The 14,041-nt window shown below is 42.8% G+C and overlaps 1 protein-coding gene across 14 annotated transcripts in view; it reads right to left on the minus strand.

Moving 5' to 3' along the window:
• Window positions 1-14,041, minus strand: part of TNRC6C (trinucleotide repeat containing adaptor 6C) — a 429,627-nt gene that overhangs the window by 43,864 nt on the left and 371,722 nt on the right. For 7 of the 14 annotated variants that reach the window (XM_083487414.1, XM_083487411.1, XM_083487406.1 and 4 more), the window contains one exon: window positions 4,637-7,225. The exons of 1 other annotated variant lie outside the window; for it this stretch is intronic. In XM_083487414.1, the coding sequence (XP_083343540.1) occupies window positions 4,637-7,225 (2,589 nt within the window). Of the gene's footprint in view, window positions 1-4,636; window positions 7,226-9,474; window positions 9,857-14,041 lie in introns of those variants that run through there. 6 more of the 14 variants (XR_014522115.1, XR_014522116.1, XM_083487408.1 and 3 more) reach the window with 3 other exon arrangements.

The following is a 14,041-nucleotide window of genomic DNA, read 5'->3' on the forward strand; positions in this document are numbered from 1 at the left end:
GTTTTAATATCTTTTTACATTATCTAGAACAGTGTTTCCCAACCGGTGTTCCGCGGCACACTAGTGTGCCGCGAGACGTTGGCTGGTGTGCCGTGGGAGGGAGGCGGGCGAGTCGGGCGGCGAGAGGCGGGGCGGCGGCGAGGATCCGCATCGAGCCGGGGGCGGCTCCGCGGTGGTGGTGCCGAGGTTTCTCTCTCCATTCTCCCCTCACACACACACACACAGGAAATAACACAGGATCAGCTGACAGGACCCGGCCAATGGGGCGGCGGCGGGGCAGCGCGCGCAAAAGGGAGGAGCGCGAGACAGCGGATGAGGAGGAGGCCGGCATGTCCGGGCAGCAGCAGCAACAACAGCAGCAGCAACTCCCGGCGACGGCTCCTCAAGCCCCGGGCAACCCTACTCCCTCACCGGCCTTGGCCGCCCTCCTGCTCCACCCGCCGCCGCCTCCCCCGCCGCCGCCGGCCACCTCGGCCCCGCCGCCGCCCCCTCCTCTGCCCGCTATCGCCGCCACCACCACAACAGCCGCCGCCGCCTTAGCTGCCGCCGTCCCTCAGTCCCTCGCTTTGCTGCCTCCTCCCCCCCACCCCCAAAGCTTGGAGGTTCCCCGGCAAGGGGGAGGGGAAAAAATTGAAACTTTCACTTTCGTGCGTCCCTCCCGGCGTGACGCTGCGCGCTGACGTCACGGGGCTGTAATGGTGGTGTGCCTCGAGATTTTTTTCATCAAACAAGTGTGCCTTTGCCCCAAAAAGGTTGGGAAACACTGATCTAGAAAGAAGGCTGCTACTACGAAATAGTAGCCCCACACAATGAACTATGAAAGACCACAGAAATATTTAATTCTGTCAATGAGAAATTTAAAATATCTTACATAAACAGCCTTTTTCTAGTGCAACTCTTGTAGCTTACCACATAAATAGATTCTATTAGTCACTGGGGGCATTTAGATGACTCAAAGTTATAGATTTTCATGTCTTATTAAGGTCACCACATTACATTACTAGAGTTTTAAGTTACATTCAAATTGTGTTGTGTTTTCATGCTAGTTTCCCCAAACGGGAAGTACTGCTGAACTCAGCTGCACAATTCATTAGGAGCTGGCACTGAAATAATGTTGTGGAGGAGAGGTGTAATCTCTTGTCCTTCACCATGCAGATAATCTGCCATCTGAAGTGTGGCTTCCCTGTAAACTCCTGGTCACACAGAAGCCTGTCCATGTGATCATCTCTCCCTCTGGGAGAAGAGGCGTTTGTGTGGATGACCCTGCTCACATGGGTAGTTTTCTACATAGTGGAGGTGAGGGGCTTGTATTGGGACCAAATCAACAGCAAGAATAGGGACTACTCCAAACACATATTGCAGATGAGCCTGAAAATATCAGCTTTCCTTTAAAAGAAAGCAAAAAGGTTTCTAGGCTATGTGGCTAGAAAGGCCTGTAAATATAACTGCACTAGGTAGTTGTGAGGAAAGCTTTAGGCATCTTTTGGATTCAGTCAGAGAGAAAGGGAAAACTCATACCTTAGCCCTTCTTTGTAGCTACCATTTATCTCCCTGTTACATACTGCTTTCTAGCCACCCAAGCTGCCTGTCTCTTCTGCCTTGCTCATGAAAAGACCCTTTTTTCTAAGCAGGAGACTGCTTATGCACCAGTAGAGCAAATCCACCCCTCCTGTCAATACATCCACACTGTATTGAGCTCCACACCAGCTCGCCCTGTCCCACAAGATAAGTGGCAGTGACACACCTGCTGGGAAGCTAGCATTGCAGCTTTGCCCCACTGGGTGAGTCGCTACTGCTGGTATATTACTATACAACTTGTAACAAATGCTGCTGTTATTGATCCAGAAAATCATTGATTTAGAATATCTGGATAGCCTTGTCCAAGTCCCTCATGCTTATGTAAACTCAGCAGTCTGCACACAGTAAATGTACAGGAGAGTCACTTTGTGGATGCAATTTAGGGTAGTGGGTAAGAGTCATAGCTACCATTTCATTCAGCCATATACCATCGTTTCATTTATGGTTGAAAACTGAAAACATCAAACAGTGTTTTCATGGATAAATTCAACTGCTGATCCCTAAATATATGGAACTGAGATTGCAGCTGTACCAGTTGCTGGCACTTCTGTGACTCGGGCTACTCTCATCTCTGTATCAACTCTGCCTTCTATACTGGCTCATGGGAGAGGGCTGGCCAGTATTTGGGGCTACAGGATTGTGACATATCCCACATAAGAACACCCTGCACACAAGGGTCTGGACTGCTCAGTCCCCGGGGGCATTGGCGTGTGTGTGTGTGTGTGTGTGTGTGTGTGTGTTTGTGTGTGAGAGAGAATGCATTTAGGGGGAATGAAAGTAGGAGGATCTTAATGAAATCTACAAATCCCACCCCTCTGACTGTCCCCAAATTTAGATCTATTATGACCCCCCTCCACACAATGCATTTTACAGGGTGATTCCTTTAAAAGAGGCCCTGTGGATGCAGGGTACACATGTTCCACGGGGCCTCTTTAAAAGACTCACCCTGTAGAACAGCAGCGGATGTGGTTAGCACAAAGGACAAGGGGACAGGATACTTCTGCCCCTGTAAGGCCCCACATCAGGGCAGACTGTCACAGCTGTTCCATCATGGTTCACAGCTGCTTGCCCACATGTGAAGCTTCCAGGGCACTTGGTAGGGGTTGAATCATGCCCACTTTGTAGAGATGTCCATATCCCACTAAAGGTTTGAATATTCATTTTTAATGCTGAAGTAACAGGTGCTTTAAAATCTTCCTACCCAAGCTTGATGATCTGTCACTACTTATGAGCTTGAGTACAGGTAGCTCATCTACCTTCATGTGACTATAAATTTAGTAAAGTCAGGAAAACTCAGGATTCTAGAGATAGAACTGATTATACGAAACCCTACCAAATCTGGTCAAAGGGTTACAAAATTTCTAGGGGCATGAGATCCAAGTACATAAGACATTCAGACTGGATAAAATCTCCTCCAAAAATATTTTCTTAAACATTATCAAGTGAAATAGAGAAAATGGCACAAAGACATAAAAATTGGGGGGGGGAGCATTAATGATTAGGAGCTGCATTCATCTGGTAGTGGTAAGTTAAAACTTGAGGACTGGCTAAAAGTACAAGGATTGTCAAAGGTTTTCTTCACTGCTGCAAAAAACTGGAAGTTTTTAAATACCAGGACAACACAAACTACAGCTAATTATTTTGTTCAGCAAAAAATAAAAAGTAAACACAGAGTTTTCTATTTCTTAAGACAAAAATCTCTTTGTATGAGATAATGAATAAAAATCACTGGTTCAACAACTAAGCAGCCTCTTGGGTAACAGCCACAATTGCAGAAATGTGTCTTTGGCAGGAGACAGCCAGAGTAACAGAAACAGATGGATAGTGTCGGAGAATGCACATCAAAGAGGGACAAACAGCAACAGAGCAAAGAAAGTAAATTCAAAAACATGATGAAATTATATCTTACCATATAATATTTTTGTAAGAAAAAAGTCATGCTGCAGTTTGTGTGGCTGCCAATAGGTGGCCATGAGTACTGCAGCGACAACAGCAGGCAGAGCAAGTGAGCAGAGCAGACAGGCTGGCAGCACGAGTGAGCGAGCTGGCAGAGCAAAACAGCAGGTGGGTTACCCTGGAAGGCCTTCCCATGTTGTCTGCAGCCACTGCCACCTGGGAAGCCTGGGGTTTGAACAAGCAGGCAGGCCGTCCAGCAGAGTGAGCATGCACCCTGGCAGACCGTCATGTGCTCCCTGTCTTTGCTGCTGCTGCCCAATGTTTGCCAAAAACTCCCCCCTCTCCTCACAACTTGCCTCAAACCACTGCAGTGTGAGGCAAAGGGGAGAAAGACTTTCTCCTCTTCATTCCCCTGTCGTCTGCGAGTGGCAGCAGGATCTTGGGATGGGGCAAGCTGTGAGGGTATGGGGGTGTTTTGGGAGATAGGGATCTGCAATTGAGTTGGCAACAGTTAGACAGATTAAATGAGGTGTGAGGGGATGGGGAGCTATGAGTGGAAGAAGGGGATTGGCAAAGGGATTGGGGGAGATGGCAAGCAATGTGAGCCACAGCAACGCTCCCTAATGAAGATGATATTGTCAGATATGTCCTATGAAGGGATAGTGATCTGACAAGCATGTGCAGATGAACTGACAACCATTATGTCCCATAGAATTGCCAGATTATGGCTTTAAACACACCTACTTGGCTAGGTATATTTTAAAACAAGGTATTAGTATCACTAGCCAATTACCAAAATCATTTCATAATCTGATAATTCTTTATACCTTTTCGATTTCTCTCTCCATCCTTAGTAAAACAATTATTATCGTAACCACAATTTCAAAAGAAAGATGATCCACAGACTGATCTAATGTCATGCTGTCTGCATCTTCTATCCTTTTGCATATCATTTCTCCTATTTTCATCTGGTCACCCTAAATTTTAATAGCAATGAGTATTTTGGACACCTTTTTACACCTTATTCGTATTAAATACAAACTTATCCTTAAGGCAGGAAGTATAGCTTGAATATAAACAAATAATGCCTACATCACACTTATTAAAGTTTCTTTCCAAAAGGTAGCATACTTATTTTGAGAAAACAAAAGCTGTATCATACCTGGACCAAGCAGCGGGGACCGGTTTGACTGGGCACTTGACTGGTGCGGTGGCTGAGGTTCAGCCATGTTTGCGTTGATAATGGTGGTGCTAGTGGTGGCGGTTGTGGTACTGCTCTGGATTACCGGATTGTTTCTATCCCACATGTTTACAGTCTTGTTGTTATTGTAATTTGGGTCACCCCAAGCTGAGGTACCATCATCAATCTCCATCTTGCGCCGAATGGATGGTGGAGAGGGCTCTTCCCACCCCGTTGCTTCACTACTATCTTTCTGTTTGGCTGGCACTGGTCCACCAACCCATCCTGATCCAGTCTGTTTAACAGAAGCAGCTCCTCCCCAATTACTCACGTTGTTGTCCTGGGATTTAGAAGCCCAATTCTGTTGAGGACCAGGTTTTAAAGATTCCCCCCAGCTCGTACCTGTATTAGCCTTGCTGTTTGTGCCATTTCCCCATCCAGTGGTCCCAGAACGCGTAGTATCATTCCAGCCAGACCCTGCTCTATTGTCAGCATCCCATCCAGAACCATTCTTTTTCCCATCTCCCAAGTGTCCAGGGACAGATGAGGAATCAACCCAATCTCCACCCCCTGAAGTCCAGCCTGGATTCGATTTCTGTCCATCTCCCCAGTTTTGAGATTTGGGTTTCTGAGGTTCACCCCAAGTAGGCGACTTGTCCTCCTGATTTGTGGTCCCACTCCAAGTGTGGCCACTTTTGGCAGCAGCAGCATTATTGACAGCAGTAGAACTTGCTGGCTCTCCCCATCCCCCTGGGCCATTTGGCGCTTTGTTATTGTTGTCGCCCCAACCTGTATTAGTTGGAACTGTTGCAGGTGGAGAGCTGACCCACCCAGATACTGAAGAGGTATTTGTACTGTTCATGATGGACCCATCATTCTTGCCCCCCGAGTTTGAAGGCTGAGTAGCTGCACAACCCCAGGCCTCCGTTCCATTGTCATTCTTTCGTTCAGACCTTGGGGATTCTTCAAATTCCCAGGCAGTGTTTTGTTTTACAGGAGTCTGTCCCCATCCAGTGTTGGACAGAACCCTTGGGTCAAGGTCATTCCTTGGCAACTGGACTTGTCCTTGGTCTAGCATTCCCTTGTCTCTTCTTCGAGCCTCTCCAGTTCCTTCCCTCCCAGTACTGCCTTCATTCTGACTCCCATTGCTATCATTACTGCCTTCACTACCTGTGTTGCCAGATGCTGCAGCTTTGGCCCAAGAGTTTATTTGTTCATTGCCCTGCTGCATGGCAGGATTCTGGCTGGTAACACTAGAGCTATCCCACCCTGTTGATCCTTTCCCATTGATGTCATTACTGGAATGCTGGTTTGGGGGCTTGCTCCATTCACCATTAACGCCATTACTGGTGCTGCGGCTTGGGTGGCCCCAAGCACCAGAATGCATATTACCAACACCACTGTTGCCACTGCCCCTGCCCCATGCTAAGATCCCAGGACCAGCAGGAGGCCCCGAATCCCATGCACTTGTTCCGTTCCCTTCCTTTTGTACAGCACTGCTGGATCCATTTTGTTTAGCACTTAATGCTGAGTTCACAGTGTCTCCATTCCCCTGACTGAACCCAGAATTGCTGTTTCCTGTGGCAGGATTACCTGGGGATATCCCCCACACTGAATTGCCCATTCCTTCACCACTTCCCCCACTGACTTGAGAAACTGATGTCCCATTAGCACCAGGAAGGCTTTGCAGGTGGGGCGGGATGATGGCCCCCATGCCAACAGCCATGCCCCAGTTCGGCAGTCCATTTGTCTGCATTGCATTGATAGGGTTTGGTGAAGAGTTCATGGGGTTAGCGTTATTTGGTCCATCAGTGTTAAGGTTCTGAGGTTGTACGCTGAAAGACACATTCTGAGAAGTGGACGTTTGTGGTTCTGTGCTCTCTTGCGGCAGCAAGTTTCCCCAAGCACCTAAGGTGCCCGTTGGGTTCCCATTCTGGTTGCCCATGTTCTGACCTATGGCACTGACTGGACTGCAAATACTGGAAGGGTTGCCTGCTCCCACAGTTCCTTCATGTCCGAGTACAGGCCAGGCAGCTGGATTGGCATTTGGATTAAGGTTAAGATTAATGCCAGCATTTGAGTTGGAAGCACCCCAGCAATTTTGACTTCTACCATCTCCAATCATGTTGTCCATCTTTCCATCCCCACCACTGGCAGAGCAATGAGCTAAGCCAGAGTTGGAACCTGTGGCAACACCCCACACTCTGGCTGAATTTCCATTACCATTTGCTCCACCAGCTCCAAGGGCACTCTGGTTAGAAGTGCTTTGGATGAGTGCTCCATTGGTGCCATTATTGCCATTGGGTTTCTTTGTATGTCCAGTGAAGTTGCCTTGGGCACTCCCTGTAGCCATGCTACTGTTCTCTGAGCCACAGTTGGAGGCAGAGTCAGTGTCTGTAGTACATTCTGAGGCAGATTCAGTCTCAGTTCCTGTAATGGAAGGCCACGCTTCCTTGTCAGTCCTGTCTATTATCACTTTATCCCAGCTGCAATTGGCTTCACTTCGGAAAGTGGGCTGCTGTCCCCAGTGAGTATTCTCATAATGGTCTCCCAATCCGCTGTGACCAAGGTCTGAAAAATTAAACATGATGTAAATTAGTCTGCTATCCAATGACCCAGATACATCAGTTGAACTCTGGCTTGATTGTTATGTTTACATTCTTTAAGACTCTTCCTCCCTCCTCTATTGTCTAGCTTATGGGTAGGGGTTCCCAACTTTCACTAAGCCCTTGGAGAAGCACGGCTTGTGAATACAAACAAATTCTTCAATAAGTATAATAATGCATTTTGAATTCTAGGTTCTGAAAAAACAAGTGCGTTCAGTGCTAATACACAAAGGATTTACATGCAGACAATAGTACTATTTCTCTTTTATTAGGTTGCACTAATAGGGTCAGATATAATAAGCAATACTTTGGGGCATGCAATTTCCAATATTTTCCTATATGCCACATACATTTTAAGCTGAACTATTAAATGGGAACTAGAAATGAAAGAAAAAATCTACAAAACCAATCAAGCGTATTCTGTGGTCAACGAACAGTTATTCATGCCTTGTTAAATTTAGAAACAGAGATAAAAACTTCACTGTGAGGACTGGTTTCCAATATTAAAATACTTCTCAAACATATGAGTTGTTATCACTTTCAGTTGTATGTTTTCACTGCATGAAATGAAATCAAAGAAATAGTTTAGAAAGTATTATCACTGTAAACTAAGACTTTGATGACACGCCTGGTACTCGTTGGCATACATACTATCACTCTAGCACAGAAGGTGGAGCCACACATAGTGCTGGTGCACAGGACTGGGTCTCTTCAAACAGGAGCCAACATACTAGTCCACTTCACAGCAAAGGACAGGCCTAGGCTCTTAGACCAAGGTCATAGATTAGAAATCACAAGGTATAATAGAGAGAACCGCTTGTAAATAGCTGCAGGATTGAGGCCTTTCATTCATTTCATATATATGAACAATCAAAAATATGGGTGCTTTAAAAAAAAAAGTAACTATGACGGTAGTTAATAATGAAGATCACTTACATTTTGTACTATAGCACTGATAGCTATTAAATATAAATTGAATGTTCTGTACTTGTCATATATGATTTGGGACTTTCAAATGATACTTGATTGACAGGCCAATCTCCCTCTACAAATAAGCTGGATCTTCTCAAACAGCTGTTACACTGTGCCTCGTCCAGATATAAGTCAGCCCCTAAACTATTAATGCTGTAGGTTTCGACAATTTTAGTTTTTTAAGACTGATGTGACAAAATTCCACAATTCTAAATTGGGGCAACAATAACTTCCCTGTCTGAAATAAAAAGTAATCAATACCATGACCTCAATGAACATTTTAATGTAACTCCAAGATCTGATACCATAATCAGTATTTTAAATGATCAAAACATATCAGAAAGCAATCTCGAAATCAGAGTGAAAATGTAACCTTATGAAGAAAAACATGGACCTTCACTATAACTGTGCATCCTGGAACAAAAAAACTCCATTCAAATTCAATGGGAAATGGTTAAGCTTGTATGTTTACCAACATGAACAGACATTGACTGATTTGGTCAGCACTTAGATCTGAGGTCAGAACTAATCTCAAAACTAGTACAAATTTGAAAGCATCCAAAAAGTCAGCTTCTTTCTATTTGTTTCTTTCATTCTAGTAGCTGAAATACTTGTTTATGCAGTCAGGAATTCAAAAAGCACAAACATTTAAGTGGGAATCTGTCCTGCAAGTTTGCTTTCACAACAACACTGACTCCATAAATGCTGAAGCTGTCAAGACTCTCCCAGAAAGGCATATGCAAATGTGGAGGGTTAAGAGATGAGAACGCTAAATAAAACAGCTTTATTTAGAGACAAAATCCAAAATTAGGCAACGCATGTAGAAAAGCCTATTACTCTTTTAATTTTCTTCACTACGGTATGCTACAAAGTATGTTCCGTCTGATGTGGGAACCTTTAATGCGTTCAGAAAAAGAGCTGAGCAGCGTAAAAAAAGAGCATTCTTCATTATTAGATAGTGAGTACTCCATGAAACACTAACACTCCAGAACCAAACAGCAGTAGATAATGACAAATAACAACTTCATTTTTTTGCCCAGCGCAGCATATCTTTAGCAAGCAGCTCTTTCTCTGAGGACGCCATTTTATCAAACCTGAAAGGCAGCCAAAAGCTTAGGACGCTGTGCTGCTGCTGCTGTCTCTGAAACATTATGTAATAAACTGATTTAGCAGAAGCAGATGCCATTTGCCCCCTTCCCCCCCCCCTTGCTGCTCTATAGGGGCCAACGAGTAATGAAATACCTGAGAAAAGGTGCTGCCCAACCATCCTAGGAGACGCTACATTGTGTGCAGAGCTGTCTCCCCTCCTGCATCTAGGTTCGCCTGGGCTCTCGGCTTCAATATGTCGGCTGTGTACAGAGTGAGCCTCATCCTGTAGAGCTGCCAAGAAAATCGCTCAGTGCAAGTGTGCGCCCAGACAACCTGCAAGCTTGCTCAGGCCCTAGCTGTGCTGGCTTTGGAAATACCCTTTCCACACAGGGAGACTCCTACCCCCACCTCTAGCAGCACACAGCCCCCTTAACTCTGGGTAAGGTATCAACAGATGAGGATTTTAAAGCTTTGATTATCTAATTGCAGCTGACACTAAACCGATCTTCCTTCCTCTTTAAATTCTTTCAACTGTCACAAAACATTTTCACTTCGAGACCTAGCCACAATTAGCACGGTGGCTGCTTTTCTTCTGGTTTTTGAAAGTCAGCCAAAAGAACAGCCGCATATTGCCGATTGGCTGCATGCAAATACATTCCTGCCTCCTTCATGTTTCCATCCTCTTCTTTCCTCCTCTAAACAGCAGTGCTACACACACTTGGCATACCAGCACTAACTATAATACTAGGGACAAACCTTATATAGAACCTGGCAAGCCTCCAGGTGCTTAATTACTTCTCTGCCTTTATCGCGAAAGCTGAAAACATGCAAGTCTATTAAAAATCACAGCTTCTATTTGTGAGCGTACGGCATTGTCACTGCCTGCTCAAACAATACATTATAGGCTGTAAGTGCTTTTCCCTCTCACAATTTCAAAGCGTGGAATGGCAAAGGGAACTCTTTTACTGTTGCTTAAAGTTCATTGTCAGCCTTCCTAGATTTTGAGAGCAAATCAGGTGATTTATAGCATACAAGCTATGAATTATGGTGCCATCCATCTATCCAGACTTTAAGACTATAAAATCAACCACCAATAGGGATTACTACTAATAATATACTTGTCCTAGCATAGGATAAGTACTCCCAGAAGTAACTAAAATATGCATCAACTTGCCACAGCGGATCTCATAGGAGAAGAATCAGCTGCAATTATTCAGAAACAAAAAAGTTAAATTGCACACAAAACATTATCTAGCTCCTAAAAATATACACATAAAACTGCACCAAGCATATGAAGGAACATAGCCAACACACTGTGAATTTAAGATATATATACACTGTAAATTTAAAAAGAAAGTTTCTAGCCCATAAGAGTTATATGCTAGGCTCAAAAATGAGCAGGCATTGCTAATGAAAGTATCCAGAGGAGCTGTTGAGAAAGGAGAAAGATTTCCAGTGGCCAGAACTTCAAATGTCCTGCAGTCTTCAGCTTGCAAGGGTTCATTGACCTGCACAGTGGACTGTCCTCTGTGTTACTGAAAAAAGCGTGTAAAATTTAAAATGCAAATGTACTTAGTCTGCATGAACTTGTTTGCAAACTTCTACTTCCTGAAGCCTATGTGCAGTTAGGTTACTTTAGCACCATTTTTAAATGCAGGGTATACATGGCCAGCAATCTCTTTGATTAAATGACACTGTATCACTGATGTTTCTTTGAACATTTAGTCACAAGCAGCTGCCACCAATTCCTCAGTCGTTGCAACTGCTTTACCTTCTCTTAAGGTATTTATATTTTTGGGTTTCAGTATTTCCTTTTTTCCCCCCTCTCTCTCATTTTGCAAATTATTGGTTTCTCTTTTCTGTAAAAATTATTTTACTTTTAAAAGTATTTCTGTACCATCTTCTCATAATTTAACAGCAATATTAAAAAAATTATAAAACATTTAAAAAGTACAGATCAAATACTGCATAGGCCTGTCAATGTAAGAAAGTCTTCAAGAGAAACCTGAAAGCCTAAAGCAAGGATGCCTGCAGATGCCCACAGGATGGGCTGGTGACACTGAATATCACCTTGAACCACTGGGCTTGTTAGGTTTCCCCATCCCAAGGCTGTCAATGTGTGTAAATGACTAATCGAAGGAGGGAGGTGCTAATATATCAGATATGTCAACATATTTTCTACAAAGCAGTGTTAGAAACAGGGATAGAATAGCTAGGAGCCAAATGGCTTCTGGGACCTAGGTTGTGGGCGCCAAAACAGAATGTCTAGTCGCCATTTTTTAGCAGAAATTGTTAGTACATGTTTAATTTGCAGTTTACAATAAAAGTATTGGTACCGTACTTCAGTTTTCAAAACACTCTACTCTTTATTGTTAAACTCCTTAACATATTGCCTATCCTTTGAGGCTTCAAAGCACATACATTTCAGTAATCCTTGAGTGACAACCAGGCGTAAAAAAATGGCACTCAGACTTTTTGAGGTGCTTGCAAATTGAGAATCTTTAGGTGCAAAATGCACCCTGCTAATTTCGAGCCCTGCTACAAATATATCAAATATGTATTTTAATTTTTTAAAAATACACTATGGTGTGTTCAATGTACTATTTATGAGTTAGTTTCTAACAATTGCTAAATACTGAAAAACCAGACATTAGTTTATGAGGAAATAAAATTATTTCTGCCCTATTAACCAACATCTGTCTTCCTTTTCCATCCCAAAGGTGTCCTGAATTGAGCTATAGTTGTCAGGCATCCTATGGGGATGGGATGGGCATTTAAGAATATATTTCACTCCAGAATGTATATCTGGAAAGAGTTATCCTCTGCACTTGTAGCTACTTGGTTGTCCTTTAAACATGGTAGACTTCAAAGGTATTTCAAATGTGTTCCAAACTATTCCAATTACTCACAGACATACTAGATAGAGAGATCAGCTGTTGGCAGGATCTTGCCAATGTTGGAAGACTGCCAAGCACCTGGTAGCCAAGCACCTACAAATTTAAGTCTGGCATTTAAAACCATGACAAAGGCAACCCCAAAATGTGATGCTGGCCCTAGGAATTAAAACCACTTTTCCAGTCTTGCACCCAACCACCTCTATGCCGCTAAGTAATGGGTGCAGCAATTACTAATGCTGTTTTCCATTTTTTCCCTTTGTTGCTTTTATATCCTGGCTTTCTTCCATCATAGAACCAAAGGTGGTATACATGTAGTTTATTACAGATTATCAATTTAAAGCTATTCTTTTCTTCAAGCCCTGCAGAAAATATTTTTCTTTTTGCAAAAAGAGTGTTACAACTCTCCAGTTATATTACTTTCTCAGATGTCTGGAATTTTTTTAGGCAAGTCTCAAGCAAAAAATAAAAGCAGTGTTCTCTTTCTGGTGCAAGTTACAATTGCAATAATCTTCTAAGCACACAAAAATGGTAATTTTACTTTTTAATATAATTTTACACTGAAATATTGTGTACCACACAGAGGGGTTTTTTTAAAAAATAAGACATTTATAAATGCATTTAAATAAATAAAATAATGTGGCCACTTCTAACAGAGTATCATAATGCTTAGGACAACATATATGTGTATATGTAACTTGAAACAAACATGTGCATACATTTTAGGAGATACATTAAAATCAGCTTTCTGCTTAGAAATTCATCTATTTATCTGGAATTGTCATTTCAAATCCTAAACTTGTTTTACATGATAGGCACCTTCCTCTCCACAGCAAGTAAGTGTTATGTCACAAACATCCCAAAGGAAGATTAGGACTTCAAGTGGGACATAAGCAGCAGGAAGAGCAGGTCAACTTCCAACCCAGTCAAAACCGATTAGCCATGCTAAAAATATACAAAAACTCCATTGTAAGGCGGCAAAGGTTACTGATTACATAGTACACTTTTCACAGCCTCCCAAATGCCAAGTTTAGCCAACTACCAAAGTGATGCTCTTCTTCCTTAACCTCGAGACAAACATTTTAAGGCTCAGCTATTATTAGATGCAAAGGCCATGTCTCACACACTCCTTCTGACTGTTCTGAACCCCTTTCTCCATGTAGCCAAACTTTCATGATATGATAGCCTTAAAGTATTCTCATTCAGTTTCCAATATACCCCACTGGGTAGTGGGTTAATTTGTCTACCCGCCTCCCTCTCCCCCATTGAGAAATAAAATTATATTAACACACATTTCAATGTTCGGCTCAGGGACAAAATCCTTTAAGCAAACTACTACTTAAATTTCATGTTTATATGATGATGAAAAGTGTACTAAGCACTTAATGGATTTTGGGAACATAATGTAGGAACATATTATAATACAAGAAACGTATTCTGGCAACCAGCGGATGATATCCAATATTAGTCATACTCAGAGTAGAACAACTGAAATCAATGGAATTATGTAACTTAAGCACCTTGATTTCAATGGGTCTACTCCAAATAAGGCTTAATTAGCTATCACTCAGAAATTTCTAAATACCAGGGGCCTGAATTTCAATAAGTATCATATAACAGGTACAGCAAGTGACAAGGTTTTAAAAAGGGATATTAACAAATATATCAGAACTACAGAATTCTGGGGAAATTCTCCTTTCATTCTTTGTGAACTTTGGACTAAACTGCATTTATAGGAATATTTTTCATAGTTTTAGACCTCAAGATACTCAAGGCAATGCAATCGTTTGTAATTCAGTGAAGTCTGAATGTTTAAGCTAGCATCC

The sequence above is a fragment of the Podarcis liolepis genome (genome assembly GCF_965112155.1).
Source record: "Podarcis liolepis genome assembly, chromosome: 2".
Lineage (NCBI taxonomy): Eukaryota > Metazoa > Chordata > Lepidosauria > Squamata > Lacertidae > Podarcis > Podarcis liolepis.